General features: G+C 44.2%; 1 protein-coding gene across 4 annotated transcripts; it reads left to right on the top strand.

Moving 5' to 3' along the window:
* The first annotated feature begins 413 nt into the window (after positions 1–413).
* LOC109466308 (PDZ and LIM domain protein 3-like) lies at positions 414–17,456 on the top strand. 4 transcript variants are annotated; one of them, XM_019764019.1, is made up of 2 exons: positions 414–815; positions 15,100–17,456. In XM_019764019.1, the coding sequence occupies exons 1-2, from the start codon at positions 775–777 to the stop codon at positions 15,968–15,970; spliced, it is 912 nt and encodes a 303-aa protein (XP_019619578.1). In that variant the 5' UTR covers positions 414–774; the 3' UTR covers positions 15,971–17,456. The 4 variants fall into 4 exon arrangements, with proteins under 4 accessions (XP_019619578.1, XP_019619580.1, XP_019619579.1 ...); XM_019764021.1 differs by lacking the exon at positions 414–815 and adding an exon at positions 3,715–3,980; XM_019764020.1 differs by lacking the exon at positions 414–815 and adding an exon at positions 6,911–7,259.
* The last annotated feature ends 953 nt before the right edge of the window (positions 17,457–18,409 follow it).

Here is an 18,409-nt window from a genome sequence, read left to right as displayed (position 1 = left end):
ATGGTGTACTCTTACCAAGTCCTGGGGACAAACCCATTGTTGCTGTGGTAGGAGATCGTGCCCTTGCTTAAAGAAAAGACTACCTGTTGTTAAAAATCTCAGGTCGTATTTCTAGATTACGTTGAAGCAAAGAGGTGGAAGAAGGTCGAAATGTTGTAAAAATGTCCTCGAAATGAATTCGGTTAATAATATGTATATTTGTAATCTAGTTCAAAATTATTGCGGGACACACGCACACACAAAATAATGAATGAATGAAGACCTTTTTAAAGTACATCTTTGCCTCACTGTTCTAAACACATGTCACATGATTACAATACAAACACATGTATTTACTAAGCGAGCACCGTATAAGACAGTCTTTCACTCCACACGGCTCTATACGGTATATAACGTACCGTCCCTTCTTGTAGTACGAGGCTCCAAGGTTCAATCGTCTGACCTCTTCAAGTGTTCGACACATTTTTCTCGGTCAGGCGCCCTCTGTAAGCCCGGGTACTCAGGAATGTCGTGAATTTCAGAAACAGGATTCCGACCGATACTCTATCTCCGACTTACGTAGTTCCCTCTCTCTTGGGGAGCTGTGTGGCAAGTCAACGTAAGCTCTTGAAATACACGAGAAGATAAAACGAAGATCAGCCAACGGTCTTCGGTACAAACTGAAGGAACATCCAGAGGGAACAGTCAGGGGACTACTAAGAAGGACGTTTTATACCCGCCAAGGTCGTTTTGCTGCTGCCAAGAGGAGGGGAAAGTATATCCAGTTTGTTCACCATGTTTCGGTTGGACCAGGGACGTACGTGGTTGCACAACAGGTGGGTCTTGTCACGCACGTCTGGTCTTGAGCCCCGGTCATACCGGGATGTCGGCAGGGTCAGTTTCGCTCGATAAATCTATAAAGCTGTGTTTTTATATGATATGATCTAAGAAACTCAAGGACACACCATACTCACATGGATATTATGTAAGTCACCACAAGACACATTTACACCTAGACATGTGCTGTACGGTATGGTATGTTACTCTCCAAGCAGATCTAGAGGTTTAGTCTTCGGCTTATTTCTGACGTGTTTAGGCTTTTAGATTAGAGGGCTTTCCTTTGTACTGGTATATCTTCCTTTACGCCGGTGGCAGATGGATACTAGTACTACCCTGTCGATTTGATACTGTCTTGCAGCCACTAAAAATCTGCTTAGAGATTAATATGTGAGGAAACTAATACTAGTAAACAACTGACGACCCTAGCCTTTTCATATATGCATCGTTAGACGTGTTCTATTTGTAGTAAATCTTTCTACACAGTCAGATTTTCGTTATCTCTAAAATATCAGAATTTCAATGAGACAGGACCACTCACTGATTCGTAATCAGCTTCTATGATTAAGTGCCTACTTGGATTAAAAGTGCTTGCTTGGATTGAAATAGTACCAGCGGTAGCTCTACATGGTAAGGTATGGAGTGGTTTCTCAGTATAAGTGTGGATTTGTTGTAGTGGCACCTGCTGGCCTGTCATGTTGAATCTGGGTCAGGTTGCGTTCTAACCTCGGCCTTTTCTTTGGCGGCGCGGCAACGATATACAATGTATGTGACACTCTGGGGGAGAACCAAGTATCTTACCGGGGGAGGGACGGTGGGAAGTTTTGTTGCAGCCTTTTGTTATTTGTGGCAGTCCGCCAAGAGCTGGTCAAGAGCTATGTATCTGAAGACTTCAACCAACTTAATAATGAAACGTTAGAGCAACTTGTGCACTATTCAAGCCTTCATAAATAACAATTATAGTATGGCGAGTTGCCAAAAGCATCATGACTGAGCATTTGGCAATGGACGGTCCACCTAAGATAGGAATGATAAGACGGTTGTTTAAATCCACGAATCGAAATCATGATCTGACGTACGCAGAAAAATTACATTTGTTCAGACAATCTAGGCTGGCCTTCTCCCTGTAATCTAGTTTCTCTGATAGCGATCGGCCGATAGTTTAGAACCTTGGCCCTTAAGATTCTGGAGGACTTCCTGAAAAGAAATACGACGAAAATAAATCATGTTGTGTGTGCGTTTCTTTCTTAAAGGCATACATTTCAGGGCAGCAAAACTGGAAATATTCTGAATAAGGCAATCTTTGTTATATTGACATAAGTGAAACTGCTTCTCATTTCAGACTTTGAGCATTTAAAACTGCTGAAACAAGCTCCAAGATGAGTCTTTTATTTTCTGGATGGTACCCTAAAAATCAGCCCAGAGCCCTTCCAGTAACCATTTTCCGTCCGAATTTTGGGAACTCTTGCTCCATGAGAGTGAATATACAGTGAGATGGTGTGATTTCAACTTAGTTAAATGACTAGAATATTGGCTCTGAAAAATAGGGTTTCCAAACTCTATTAAACAACTGCATTGGATTCCGTAATCCATGAGTCGGTGACCGTTCACCATATGACAAACAGGATCCGGGTTTGTCATTGTGAATGTAAGAACGTCAGCCGGCCGGGCGACATCCTGGCTAGCGGCGGTCCTGACTACCACTCAGCTTCTTCAGGCAACCTGCCAACCTGTCAGCCGGTCATGGGACCTTTGACAGCCGGCAGCTGTCGCGAGCGAGGGGCGGTTCAGTGTCGGCCGTAACCTTGGCGCGAAGTAGCCTCCTCCCAGACTTGTGCTGCGGCGGCCATGAAAAAGCGAAGTTTTGTTTTTGGTGTGTCTGCTTGTCTGTCTGTCTGTGTTTCCGCACATTTGTAGTCAGCGCGCATAACTTCAGAACGCCTTTGTGGATTGTGATGATATTGGGTATCTTGGTAGGTCATAGGAAGACAAAGGTCAAGGTCAAATATAGACCTCCTGGTGGGTGACCTTGGTACTGCAGCAGAACTTCAGTAATGTCAATATCAGACAGATTCCCTCGATCATCCAGAATATTTTTGTTTTTGTTTTGCCGCCCCTGAAATTGCATTGGATGTAATGTTGAACAATTTTAATAGCTTGATACGTACGTGTGAAGAAGCGGTGATGGGTGTAACCGGTGTGTGACATTCAGACTTGTTTTGAAAAGGTACTTATCTCCCATTGTATCGATGTCAGACCGACACCCTCCTGTAATGGCCTACAATGTACCCTACAATGTGTGTCTATATCTCTGTCATTACAGATGGACAGGTTGGACCTGTCGGCACGCCTGGAGTTAAAGGACGAACGGACGTGGGAGGGGCAGAAATTGTCAAATTAAACACGGGATGTTTCGCCATGTCAGAATATGGGTTCCCAAAGCAAATCTAGCCTGGTTTACCATCCTCCGTACTAGGGTCCCTTGTTGTGGTAGCCAGCAACAGGGGAACCAGACTAACGTAACCATAGAGTAATACCGTCGAGGATACGCCATGCCTTTGAATAAAGATCGCGATACTTAGAAGCAGTACATAGGACGCAATATGAATATTGAATTCACATGTATTATGCATTTTTAAATTTTAAATTTAATTTTTAAATTTAAAAATCAAACCAACGACGCAATGAAGGAGAAAATGGTCTCCTGTGGCGACGGTTATGAACTTAGTGACTATTTCAGATATTGCATACGAATACTTACAATGCATGTAATGGTAAGCTTTCCAGTTATGACAACAATCATACGCGATGAGACTATACATGTAAGTTCATTGACCTAGGTTGTTGCCTGGGCTGCCCCCCAGACGGGATATCTAGTGGTTCTCCCCTGGAGGTGTGTTTGTGTGGTGTGCTGAAGCCTGTCCCGCACGTGGCGGGAGTCTGTGTCTCACGTACTCGTCATTTCCCGCCGTGTTTGTGAGAGGGAAACCTCGGAACTTTGTCCGGTCAACACGGCCAGCCTTCCTGTCTTCTCTTCCTGTCACTGACAACAGGACTTAAGGTTAGAAGATCGCAGGGGCAAGATAAAAGAGTATAAAAGGGTTGTTACTGCTCAGCTTCTACGTTAACAGTCCTCAGTACGGGATACGCCACATACATAACAGGTACGTGATCGGTAGTATTAAACTCAATCACTAAACTTAGTATTAAAACATTAGTGTTATTTATGCCTCCTTTACGGTTTTACGCTGGTCACAGACGGTAAAGCTGGGGCTACTAACTATTTTGAACGCCTGACACGACTCGGGTTCGTGTTGAACCGTGTCTTGGCATACCCGAAATGCTGGTTACACAAGAACGCCATGTAAAGGTGTGACTCAATTAGCTGCTATGTATACACAATGTGGTCGATATAAACACGATCTCACCGTCTTTACGATCCAAATCGTTATCGCTGAATTACAAGATGTTATAAATCTTTACCGATGTCGATGAAGTTCTGTTCTGAGATTTAATGACAAACTGATACATTCTGCTCGCTTAATACGGCGGAAATCTTACTATGTCTACGCGGCTTTGAGGGCAGATGACGTCATGTTAACCTTCAGACATGTTGTTAGTCATGGCGCCTGACTGAAGCCACAACACCGCCTGTATACATGTAGTGTGGGGGGCGCGTTTGTAGGTTAGGTCACAGTGAATAGTCAGATCGTTATGAAGTCGTCCAATACAATTTCAGGGCGGCAAAACTGGATTTTCAAAATCAGTTTTCTAGTCATTTTTTAACGTCGTAAGTTGAATCAATGCTATCCCATAGCATACTGATATTGTTAGGCAAAAATTGTAAATGTCGCTGACGGAAAACGGTTGCTTGTTTTGTATCGTCAGAGGCTGGTTCTAAGTAGTTATGGGTGGCACAAAAAAATAAAAAATATGCCTCACGTAGCTGGTTCTTTTGGGCTATTTCAAACATTTCAGGTATGAATTGATGCCGAAAATGTGCAAAGAAATGGCAGTAAATAGCAGATTTCCTAATCCAGAATATTTTTGTTTTGCAACCAATATTTTTTTTTAATTACATTGGATGCCTTTAACGTTTGTTTTGCCGTGTGGGCGTACAACAACCATAGAGAAACGTATTTTGGAGTATATTCTAGGTCCTGGCATGGAAAATTGACGATAATTGTTGTATGTACCTTATGTTTAGTTCCGTAACAATGCATATTATTTTCGAAGGGCTCCTCGAAGTGGTCTGTCATCAACGAAACAATATAGTTGGATACATGGCTGATATTTTGTTGGTCACTCACCTTAAATAGCCATGTATAACGTCGATCATCTGTGTATGTAGCTAGTTAAAAAAATACACATCTTCAGAAATTGTAACATACTAGCATACTAGTATTGAACTGCTGAAGAGAAATTGAAAAAATCTAAATTGGTGATCTGACGGCAAAATCACCGCAAAGGATGAGCAGACCGCCTTTGGTGAAAAGTCAAACAGGGAATTAAAGATAATAATGATGTTTAGGTGGCCAAAATGACATGTTGAGGTAGTTTTTAAGGAAAACTAATGAAGATTCCTCAGACTCCGCACCTCTTCCAGCTTTAACCCCAATCAATGCATGTACATCAATAAAGATTATTTCAACTTTAACTGACAAAGTATTATACAGCACAAGACAGCATAATGATAATAAAATTCCATAAAACAGCATTAGGGGAACATTCTTTAAAAATCTCCAGGACGAATAACTTTGTAGACAATTGTGTATTAAGATAAAGTACCCAAAATGTCCGATATATTGCACTCTTTTCAGTCAACAATGTTTACGGTTTTGGTCTGATCTGTCCTGCCTACGGTCACTACTTTGTTCGGTCATTGATCATTTTCCATGATTCATCTTAAAAACTTTTAGCATGACATCTATGGTCTACTATACTGTTTTCGTAGTACTGTTTTCGTGCTCTTGTGTGTTGTTTTGAGCTAAATTTAGAAATACACAAGAAATTTGGAAACATTTCAAATCAGACATGTCTTTAAATATAAACGTCGTGACAGAACTGAAGTCATTATGATATAAAAGGAAGCATATCATATCCTATGTTCGACATGTGAAACTTTGCCGCACTTCCTGTAACGTTAGTATGGAGTATAGACATTCCAACACGTGCCTAGCCTTGAAAGTTGAAAATTAGACAGTGACTAGTTATTTTGGACGACCTCTACTTTGCTCTCTATAACTGGAATTACCTCGGGCGAGGTATAAAAATATCCTTTTACGCTCTTTCGTTTTGGTACGTGTATTAAAGATATGGTAAGCTAGTAGATCCCGTAGATATACAATATGACAAGTGTTATGTACTGTGAGGTGCGGACGGATCTAGCCATGTGCTCAGGTTACCCTTGAGGTATGCTTTGCTGGTAAGGCCTAGGAAAATTAGTTTTGTGGTTCCTATTACGGTCCTAAACAAAATAGGGTCAGTAGGTAAGGATTTATAAGCTTATATTTTAGCTTTAGTGATCCAACGTCATTTCATTAAATATCAACGTCATCGCCAATGCAAATATTGCGGTCTATGGAAGGAGGTGGTTTAGAAAAAGGCTAAAAGGAAATATTAAAGGCTAGGGTCGGTGGGATTTTGCTAGGGATGGTCGGCAAGCCGGAAACACAATATTTTTGCGTAATCCACAGTCTCGCGAACTTCCGTCCCGTCACGTTAACGGTGAGTGGAGACTGTGAGTCGGCCGGACCAGGTACAGTCCTCCGCCCGTCTGTTTGTTCACCTTCCCGTCCATCTGGGACTCCGGCCGCTTCTGTTTGCCGCTAGAATTCCGAGAGAAATTCCTCCCTCCCTCGTCGGTCTTTCTAGCTCAGATGTGGTTACTAGCTTGGCCGAAATTTCAGAACTTGATCCAGCTGTCGTTTAGTTACAGAACATTTCCACTTGGGGTATACGTTACGGGACCCTGCGTGTCCCTTCTGTAACACTGCACGGTTACACCCCGGCTCCAGTTGCTATCAGAAACTAAACATAGGCTGGGGATTTTTATTTTGGACATGCCGATACGACTCTGTAGTAACGACTTTCGCTGGATATATACTCCCCCGCCCTCCGTCGGAATCCTAGAGCCGGGGGAGAAGGGGACCGTGTTCCCAACCTGGTAAACCCCACCAAATATGGCCAAGGAAGTCGACAAATACTTAAACTTGACCTTTGGCCTCTCCGAATAATCTGTTTAGGGGCGAAGAAGGGAAGATCCTGCGTGAGTCAGACGTTAAATCACCGTCTACGTGCGTGGTAGGGGCGGGAAGACTCGGAAAACTTGACGTAGGCTTTAGTAAGGGTTACTTGTAAAGGATTCCTTCAGCGTATAACACTGAACTTCTCCTACCTCCACTAGCGACGACTAGCTGGGAGAGACCGCAGTGCCAACCTAGGTACGTAGTGTGTGCTTAACTTACAGAAACATTGACTTTGACTTTATATAGTCTATTCCGTCTCTGCTGACCGATGCACTTCAGTCACGGCGGCGGTGTAACCTTGAACGTTGTGACGGTCAGGATGAGATGGATGAGCCCAGACCTGCCGGGCACGGGAAGGTGACGGTAGGTCTGCGGCGGGACAACACAAGTATGCCCGCTGTCATGTCTGGACTGCCGCCTGGCGCGCTGGCGCTTCTGACATGTCAATGGTTTTCTCTGGCGGACGTCAGAGCGCTTGTTTCTTCTCCTGCTTAGAAATGAAACATACGGACGAAGATTTACACAGCTTCGCGTTATTCTTTCAGGCGTTTCTCTTTGTACTGTCGATTTATGATCATTGTGATTTTGTGATATGAATGACATTACTTAGGCATAGCTTTGAGACTATTCCATCGAAGGACGTTTTATAACAATTGGCAATAGTCGGTTGCATACAAGTGGTGTGGCACTGGATGATTCATTGCTTGAGTCAGCGTAATCTCCTAGCAGTGGTTTGAGCTTTTGAGCTTCGGCTTATTTTTGACTTGTTTTAGGCTTCTTATCTCTTTTTTGTCCTGGTATTTTGTTTTTACTTGGGGTGGCGTATTGGATACTGGCTGGCCAGTTTCATACTGTGATACTGTATGGCAGCCACCGAAAGATCTGCTTGGAGATTAGAGTCAGCAGTGTTCGTTGTTCCGGTGGAATTACTGCAGGGACCACTTGTGGTATCCCATTCATGTGGCTTTCATAGTCTCTCTTCCAGACTTCTTAGGATGTTGGGAACATAGTGGAAGTTCTATAGGGTTGAAAATTTGTGTGATTTGTGTGTGTGACTCCGTAATCGGCAAAGTCTTCTGGCATAGCCTCCAGCAGATCTTCCTACGGAAATAAGGATCGCAGAGTTCGGCAAAAACTGAAGGGAAATAATAATTGGCCAGGAGAGTCAGTCCACGGGAAGGTTATTTATATGCGCGAGGTTAACTCCCTTGGCCGGGCGTTCTTAACGTGGTTACCTCAGCTCATGCTCCCTACTGTCGCTGGCTATCACGGGTTGAATTATATTACTAGTATTCGAATTCTACCTAGAATTTGGCTAAATTTTACTCTTTTTTTCAAACCACGTTGTTAGATTTGCAGCCTGTTTGGGCAATATTTATTTTCCCTGCACTCCAAGGCCTTTGAAAGAGGCTGTATCTCGGCTACCTCTATCTATGTCTCCTATAACTCTTCTGTCTTCACTTGTAAACTTCTAAAAATTGCCAAAATAGTGGAAGTGATTGGATTAACTAACTGACACAAACTGAAGCGTTGGTGGACTCGTGATCGACGTTGTGATCCTCTGATTTAAAACAACACTTCCCGATTTAATCAGTCGACACGACAAACATGCGTACATGCCGACTATTTTGATCCTGGTGTGGCCGCCCTATCATGTGGGGATTACGGCTTGGTCATTGGATACGGCGGATCACGTAATGGCCCCCGCCCCATCACACGCACGTTCTGGTGTATCTTTATGTCCCTTATAGCCTCTGTAAAATAACACTAAGGCTACAGCAAATAAATTCTATTAATGACATCCTCCGCAGACTCCAAATCTAATGCGAGCGGGCGAACAAAAACAAGACGGGAAAAAAAACAAGGTTCCTACATTTCAAAATTTTACTCAATCATTGTACAAATGGCTTTGATTCAGTGGGAACATCACATATGCACAGCCAGCATCACATATCACTGCATCAAAGTAAGAAACGAAACATTAAATCAGAGCCTTTTCTTGTCTCTGTTCATAGTTATCTGCCATCCACCTTCCGGCATGGCAACAGACATCTTTGCCCATTTTGGGCATGTTGACCACTGTCAGAAGGCAACAAGATTTCTTGGGTTTTTTTCTTTCCAAAATCAGGCGAAAATCAATGCGCGCGCTGATGTCATCCATAAAAATTACTTGCTGTGGCCTAAGGCCATGTTGATTGGATCATATACATGACATCCACGCGCGCATGAATTTTCGTCCGTTTCCAAAAAAAAAGTTTTCAACCATACTGTAAATCGTATGCGAAGAAATGAAAATGAAGAGTCTATATGTAGAGAAACGGAGAGAATTCGAATTTACGTAGATTATATATATAGCGCCAGTAGCTTAATCATGTATATTTGTATGTAGAAGCGACTCCTTTGTAGTTAACCCTGCGGGGTATTTATGTACAATAAAGATTCATTCATTCATTCATCCATCCATTCATTCATTCATTCATTCATTCGCCACACCATACTGTGTGTTTAATCATTTGTTCATGGCCACGTAGATTTCATAATAAATAAATAAAGGAAAGTTTTTGCCAACCTTTTTTTTTATTCGCACGCTCGCATCAGTTTTGGTGTTCCCAGATGATGTCATCCATATAATCAACTCAACATGGCCTAATCTTGGCCCAATGTTTCTGCATACTGGCGCATCTGCTAAAATGGAAGACTGCGTAGCTTCTTCTTATTGCACTTAGAAGCTAGACCTTTTCTGCAAAAGTGTAACGTTACATCTAGAAGCTCATTTTCAACCTCATTGCTTTCATGTACATGTGGTTTCTGAAACACTTCTGTATCACTAAAACGCAACATAATAAACATATAGTCTACAGTGTATGTACAGTTCTTTGAAACTAGATATGCCTCGTAAGCTACGTTTCTTTGACTGGTGACCATGAATTAATTGCAACGGTGACTTCCATGGAGCTAGTACAGTGTTTACAGAGACGCACCCAGTACCATGTTAAACATGCGTGATATGTAACATATGCGTGTTGTTTACCATATAAACAAAACATACAGAACCTGAAATGTTTCATACACGGGGAAAATACTATCTAAGTTATTTAATAGTAGTTTAGTCTGCGGTGCTTCCTAAATGTTCTTAATGTCATTTAATCGTGTATTTTTATTTGTTGGTAGCATGTTGTGTATGACCCAATGCCCTCAAGAATACAAGGTTCTCTATAATTGGAAAGCAACTATTGACTGTTTGTAATCTTTCAATATCAGAGATACAATACTCAATGAATATATTTATACAAAATAGACTAATGAGTCAAGGAAATGTACTGTTTTGGGTAATGTTCGTATCATAGAAATTTGTTGAACTTTTCTTACGAAGAAATTAACATTTGTCTACGTGTAATGGATAATCCAAGGGAACAAACTTTATAGAGAGGCTTTATTTATTTATTTATTTATCTATCAATGTTTATATTTTTGTTTATTGAACATTCTTATAAATTAGCAGTTAATACATTTACAAATGTATTGTTATTTCTATTTGAACCCAGCCGCGGCCTCCGTGTCAGTTGTTTATTTATTTATTTATCTATCAATATTTATATTTTTGTTTTTGTTTATTGAATATTTTTAAACATTAGCATTTAATACATATACAAATGTATTGATATTTCTACTTGAACCCAGCCGCAGCCTCCGTGTCAGTTATTTCCCGCCAAATGTCAGCAGGTTGTTTGGACAGGTCTGACGTCATAGTTGGACGATGCCCGCCCCTGCAGGACAAACTTGTACCGTGATTTACGGCTGAGGTCGCGCGGGAAAAACCGCCGGCAGCTTCATTTTCGCTGATTCTGGGTCAGGGTGGTGGATAAAACAGCCGGGGTCCCTCCGTCCGTCCCTCACTCGTGTTACCAGGCCGCGGGTCTAGCTTGGTCCGGCGGTGTGCCAAGGGCCGCCGGCCGCGGGCCTAGATCTTGCTTGTCCCGGTGGAAATTTGTAGAACTGCCGAGGGCCGCCCGGCCACCGGTGTAGCTTGGCGTGGTGGTGTGCCAAGGGCCGGCAAGCCACCGGTGTAGCTTGGCGTGGCGGTGCGCCGAGAGCCGCCCGGCCACGGGTCTAACTTGGCCCGGTGATCTGCCGAGGGCCCCACGGCCGCGGGTCTATAACTTGGCCCGGTGATCTGCCGAGGGCCCCACGGCCGCGGGTCTAACTTGGCCCGGCGGGGTACCGAGGGCCGCCGATCTAGCGGGATCTCCCAGGGGTGAGCGCCGGGTGACCGACAGGGGTCACCGCAGGTCCCGTCCAGCGGGAGTTACATGTCAACCGTCCGGCGTTAAGTGAAGTGTCGGGATTATGACGTGTCGGGCCTGCGTGGGGTTATTTCTGTCCCAGAACAGCCCCGAAATACACGCCCGTCTACTTCAACCCCCGGGCGGATTCCCGCCATTCTTGTGGCAACACAGCTTGTTTTTTTTCAGCAATTTTTCTGTTTCGAACTTCAGTGAGATTGAATCGTCTATTAGTTGCGTACGGGAACGTCGATACAATTCTGCTCCAAATATTCCTCCTTTCCGCCAAAAAGAATCGAAAAGACTGTAGCTTCCCTAACATGGGCGGGGCAGCTATTTTGGTCCCAACAATTTGCGCCCCAAAATAGCAAGACATCCGAAACATTGAACGTAAAATAGGACCAAAAATAAAAGTTGGACACGCCAAGATTTGACCTTGCTTTTTTCGAATTGGCCAAATACTATGACATAAGATCTACAATAATATCTCCAGGGATTCGGTCCCAGTCCAGGAATATGGCGTTGTAGTGGCTACAAGGTTAACCCCCGTGTCGCATTTGGTCGCAGACGACAGTTGGTACCACAGCAAATCAAACAAAGCCCCCATAAACTTGTCGGTGCTTGTTGATTTGGAGAAGCCACAGAAATAGATACAAAGAGCCAAGCGGTTTATAGCGACGGGGGCACGGGTCGTTAAAACTCTTCCCATGGCCCTTAAATCGTCCGTGCGAAGAGACGGAGGGAAAATCATTGTCCAAATGATGAGCCCGTGTTGTCTCCTAATCTGGGCTAATTATAAAACCTAAGCCAAACAAATTACTCCCTGGGATTTTGTCCTTCGAAAATTTGACCTCGATCAGGTGATCTCCGGTTGTGACGTTATTGGGGTATGTATAAAGACTGGGTCGCATTCTCGTGGGGCAGAAGTGCAGGGCTACAGGGGCACCCGGCATCCCAGGTCCGGCATCCACAGGCAGACGGTAAACCAACGTGACAGAAACATGTCGATGTGCATCCACCACCCCGCCGGGAACGCGGTACCGGACAAGCCCAAGCGGATAGCGGGAGGAATCATCTTCGCCGCCGCCCGACGCTCCAGCCTCAAAGCGCAGCAGCAGATCCTGACCGTGCCGCCTTCCTTCGAGCCCACGGCTAGGTGAGGCAGCACGTCTGTTGTACTGTACAGACCAGCATGTCATTCAGACTATGTGCGGGGAGAGACACCGGGACATGCTGCCGGCGTACGCCGCATGGGTGTCATCCGCACACCGCCGCCTTCTGTATCTGTCACATCTCCGACTTTACGTCATCCACTGCCATCTTTATCAGTCGATTTTCAGGGCCAATTTTACTTCTCCTTACGTCCATAACTACATATACCTTTAACATTTAGCGAGTTTACCAACGGTATCGCCACTCTGTGTTGTTTATATGGGAAGTAAGGTTAAACGGGCGTCGGCAATGTTGTACAGGAAGCCTGGTTGTGTGACTGAACACCACGGCCGCTGGGACTGTAAACACGGAACAATAGCCCCCATTTGTCTTGACCGTCAACCGTACCGTACATTGACGTCTCCCTGGCTCTTCTTCTGAAACAGCCCAGTCTTCTTTAAGACGTTCCTTCTTGTCTTCTTAAAGGATTAAGTAGGCTAAGCGTTTCTGGGTTAAGACAACGCCAGAAGAATGTCTGCAGTGTTCTGTATGTTTGAACAGTTCGAATTCGTCCAATCGTGTGCCATGTGTGCCAACCTGCACAGGTCACTACATTTGGAGAAAACAGATCAATGTATTATTCGATTCATATAAGAATTGCCCATATTTATATGCCAGGGTATATAGAGTCTCCGATCTGGTAGAATCGGGATCACAGGTAGCCTGGATGCCATCCGATTTGTAACGGCAGCCCCGTTTTTTTCTGCGTTGCCGTTATAATTACAAATCGGATGGCACCCAGGCTAGATCACAGGCTCTGTCAACAGAAATTCCAATCAGAGTCTCTACCGGTAGAGATCCTGATTGGAGTCTCTGCTGGTACAATCTGCTATCCATGTTCAGTATCACACACGAACAGTGTTACAACATATGTAGGCTACATGGCAAGTACAGACTATTTAAATAATATTAGTAGCTACTAGTAATGTGATTGAATGTTGAACTTTTAGGATATGTTGGGCAATGTTAATATTATACTAGCAATAGAACTCTGCTCGTACAATTGGCGATTTTACCAAATAGAAGTCTTCATCCTTGTTTTTTGTGTTAATTTGGATACTGCATTTGAAAAGGGGAAACCATTGTTACACCCTTACTGCTTGGCTTACTTCTGACAGCATCCATAACTGTGTACCATAGAGGTCCGTGGATGAGTGTTAATTTGGTTAAGTTACATGGGGGCATTTTCCATGGACAATCTATCTTCATTCTTGTGCTGAAACTATGCCATATAGCACGGCACCCTTATAGGCGACACAAGTCCGCTTTTGTACATATCGTGGCCACGGATAAACTTTCCAAACAGGTAGCTCTGTTGACACTTGCACATTCCGTTGTGGAAGCAAATAAGGCGAGGAAACTAGTACTGACTGCGGGACAGAAACACTAATGGATCATGAGTTCAGGAGGTCAGAACTCAGTCAGCGACAATCGGGTAACACGTACCAAGGAAAATAAGACCCATCGTTTGGTCCTGTTGTTACATAATCTTACGGTAATGGAGGGCGAAAACTTTTTTTGTGCTGAGTAAAGAGATTCTTTTTACCCAATGAAGTCTTTTTTCTGCCGACGTTTTGGAGACCGTCTGTCACCTTCCTCAGGGAGATTCTGACAGGTTCACATTGCACTGCAGCACAGGTGTCGCTGCTATAGATGCATTCCCAAACGTACAATATTTACATATCTACACATATACAGAGAACTATATCTACAATGCGGTCCCAAACGTACAGGGGTTGGATATATGCATAATTGTGGTCAGTTATAAAACAAAAGCAGATACAGAGAACAGATTCCACATTGCGGTTCCAACCATACAGGAGCTGTAACATGTACATATGTAATGTATATTTTGTGCTGTTACCATTTCTTCTGTAGTTTTTGTATCCATCGAACAGACAAACAAATGTTTGTAAATTTAGATAAGTTAGTGTATCTTAATTTCCGATGGCCCATGTTTCGCACAGGCAAGTCGTGCAGGACCAACACTGCAGGCGGTAACCTTCATATAACATGGGGGATGTCCAAGGTGATGAAACGCTATAGTTAGACAACAGGGACATGGAAACTGTAAAGAGATGTTCTTTCTTACATGCATGGCTACAAGAACAGAGCATATTCACGAATAGGTGAAAACACACTGACAAAATGAATAAGTGCTGGTTTCTTTCATAGAAACCCTCTATACAATGTGTTCTGAGGTGGCATGAATACGTTCTCATCTGTCTATTGAACCGATGCAATGGGCAAGTGGTAGAGTGCTCGCCTTGCATTCGGTAGTTCGTGAGTTCGATCCCCGACCGAGTCATACCAACAGCTGGTACATACTGCTTTCTCTGCATAGCACTCTGAAAGAGTATGGTATAGTTAAACACTAGCCCCCTGTTGCAGTACTTTGTGACCCAAGGGCATTGAACCGGAGATCGGCGTCACCCTATGCACCACCAGGTGCGGAAAGGACTATAACTTTTTCAATAACAGTCTATGTATGTAGGATTGTGCCATGACTAACCTGTGGGTACATGTTTGTGTTTCTGCAGGACTGATACACGAGCCAAAGTTTCGGGAGACTCAGGAGAAATGGACGTGGTTCCGTCTGTGATCCGGGTGACGCTGATGGGGTCCCCGCCCTGGGGGTTCGAGTTGGAGGGCGGGGCGGAGGTGGGCACGGACCTGACGGTTGCGGAGGTGGACATGGGCAGCAAGGCGCACATGGCGAACATCCTGCCGGGGGACGTGCTGCTGCAGATCGGGCTGGAGAAGACGCAGCAGATGGGGAAGTCTGAGGCCCTCAGGAAGCTCTGCATCAACGGCGGGTCGCTGAGCCTGGTGCTGGGCCGTGCGCAGCCTAAGGTCTGGCGGCCCAAGTACACGCCGAGCTACACCCGCAGCGAGGACACGCCGTACCTGCAGCCCACGGTCAAGGTGTCGCTCAAGGCGGACAAGGACGAGTTCGAGCCGGTCGGCAGCAACTTCAACACCGCGCCGAAGGGCTGGGGCGGGAATCCCGAGGGCGAGCCCGCGCCGTACGCTCCGGTACGGGCACACGCCGGCCCCAGACAACCCCCGGCCCCGCGCCAGCAGCCGTTAGGGCAGGCCATCGCCGAGCTCGAGCAAACAGAGGATGTGCCGAGAGGTTTCCGCAGCGTGAGACCGCCCATTCCCAGGGCCAACCCCAAGAAGGAAGCGCCACAAACCCTGCCCCAGTGCGACGCCTGCCTGGGCATGATCAAAGGCGTCTTCGTCAAGGTGAACGGCAAGCCTCGCCACCCGGAATGCTTCACGTGCTCCGCCTGCCACTGCAACCTGAAGCAGAAAGGCTACTACACCGTGAGAGGGCGGCTCTTCTGCGAGATGTGCACAAGAGCGAGGATCAACCATCAACCTGAGTTTATGGAACTTGCCATGTAATAATACTACAGGTTAGATGAGACGCGGGACCGAGATTAGAAGAAGTCACAGGCAGTCTCGAGAGTTTCTCGAAAGAGTCGACGACTGCAGCAGGTTTTAACGTTGCCAAGCAACGGATGATAGGTAAACAAAAAATTGGAGGAGTTTTGAATGAGATATACGTTGTTCGACGACGTGTCACCAAAGAACGTTACTGTCATTGTAAATAAATAAAGAGCCGCTTCCAGGGACTGTAGACAGAATTACTAACAGCAGAAAATACGCCGTTCTAGCAAGCCAACAATGCAGGATGGAGGTGCTATTCTAAACCTTATATAATATACTATTTACCAATGCCTCAAACTCGCAGTTCGGTAACAACGCACCCAAAACACTCGCGCTGCTTTACCATTGAGAATACCAGAGCGAGGAGGTGACTGATCAGTTGTTACACGTTACCAAAGATGTTCTGCTGTCAGTGGTGTCGGGTGCCGGTATACCGTTGATGATATAACAAAAGGCCACCTTCGTAAAATCCCATAAACCCCGCTAGTCCCGGTGATCATGACTCCAAATAGAACACGCGTTCTGTTCCAATTCAAAATCCACCAGGATAAAGCGCTACGGCCGGTACTACGGTATAACGTCATCACTATGTGAGGGATTCGCAGGTCCAAGGTGGCGACCGGCCAGTCTGAAAACCACAGACAATATGGTTCCAAGAAAAGAGTTATTTATACTCGGGCGCTCCCTATGTATGGAGAGACAAGAGGCGGATATGCTGAGGCAGTGGGAACTGTTTAGAACATTGCCACGTGGTGAGTTGACACTCCTCTGTAACCCACCAACATGGAGGACGCTGAATGACGTCATAATCACGTGACTGCAAACCCTCTCATCATCATCATCATCAAACATCCGGAACCAATCCTGTGAGGTAAAAGTTGTTACAACTATCACAACTATTACTACATACCCTATATTGTAACTCAGTAGTTATAACAGAAATCCATTCAACATAATACAATGTCTTCCACGTGTTATTTCGTCCACACCCGTCACTGACTGACATTGTAATATATTATACGAAGGTTTTGGATACCGAACAGTTTATTTTCGATTGAGTTTTTGTTTTGTAACAATTGATGCACTATTTTAGAAGCTATATCATGAACATTATTAACAACTGCTGAAGGCTTGTCGGAAGGCTGAAAGCTTTTATATTACTACAAGTACTAAAGGGAACTATATACTAATCGCTACGGCAAGAAGAAACAAACTATTTTTGAAGTCAACAATTCTGCTATGCCAAAGCATACTGTGCTGCAAACAGCTCGTGATATTAAAGAGTAAATAGGTTGGAAACATTGTTATTGTAACTTTGAGTTGGCTTGAGCCCGTGTATTGTATAGAATTACCGATCTCTGGCTGGCGTTCGCCAGACTGTTGTGTATATGACCTTGTTGCAAGGGCGCTTGCCACATTAAAGAGAAATTTCATACTTCCATGTAAGACTGTCGTGCGTAAGTCTCCATAACGGGCTGGACTCGGGTTTCACAAACACTTAAGGCTGGCTGATCGGGGATCATACTCTCCAAGCAGAGGTTGGTGGGGAAGATTGTGACCCTTCTATCACATGCCCCGTTTTCTGTCGCTACTCTATACTGCTTGCTCAACGGAATTTGTTACATTTTATGCTATAGGTGAATTCAATTTCATTCTAGAAATATCATATAAAATGTTTAGACTTTAGAACAAGTACTAATAGTATAATTTGATTCATCTGTAGTTTTGTACGTAGGTTACTCTTGTTGTACCCACGTATCTGTCTGTATGTCTACATGTAGTTTAAGACCTTACGAAAGTCGCTGTACTTTTGTTGTGTCAATAAAGTTCTATATTTCTATACTTTCGGATCCCGCGGAATATAGCGACAGAAACTGGGGCATATGAAGGAAAGGTCACAATCTTCCCCACCAACCTCTGCTTGGAGAGTAGGTCATAGATAGTCTTTATCAATATATTATAACAAAAGAACAGACCTATGTGTAATACGTAGTTCATTGGAAATCAAGATTTAAAGGCATCCAGTGCAGTTTTTAGGGCTTGGAAACCAGATTTTTCAAAGTCAATATTCTAGTCACTCATCTACATACTGAGTTAAAACAATACTATCCCAATATATATCGACATTCATGGAGCCCCAGTGCCGAAAATTCTGACGGAAAAAGGTTCCTTAAGGACCTGGGTTAATTTTTAAGGGTACCAACCAGAAAATAAAGGACTCATCTCGGGGCTTGTTTCTGCAATTCTAACGCCTTTAGTATTTCGATTAAAATGTGAAGCAGTATGTGTCAATATCACACAAATTGCCTTATTCAGAATATTTGCAGTTTTGCCACCCTGAAATTGCACTGGATGTCTTTAATGTATAATGCAGTGTATATTTCTCCGACACCA

Source organism: Branchiostoma belcheri, unplaced genomic scaffold (assembly GCF_001625305.1).
Source record: "Branchiostoma belcheri isolate BF01 breed outbred unplaced genomic scaffold, Haploidv18h27 scaffold162, whole genome shotgun sequence".
Lineage (NCBI taxonomy): Eukaryota > Metazoa > Chordata > Leptocardii > Amphioxiformes > Branchiostomatidae > Branchiostoma > Branchiostoma belcheri.
Note: the sequence above shows the minus strand (reverse complement) of the source record. Positions and strands in the feature narration are given on the sequence as shown.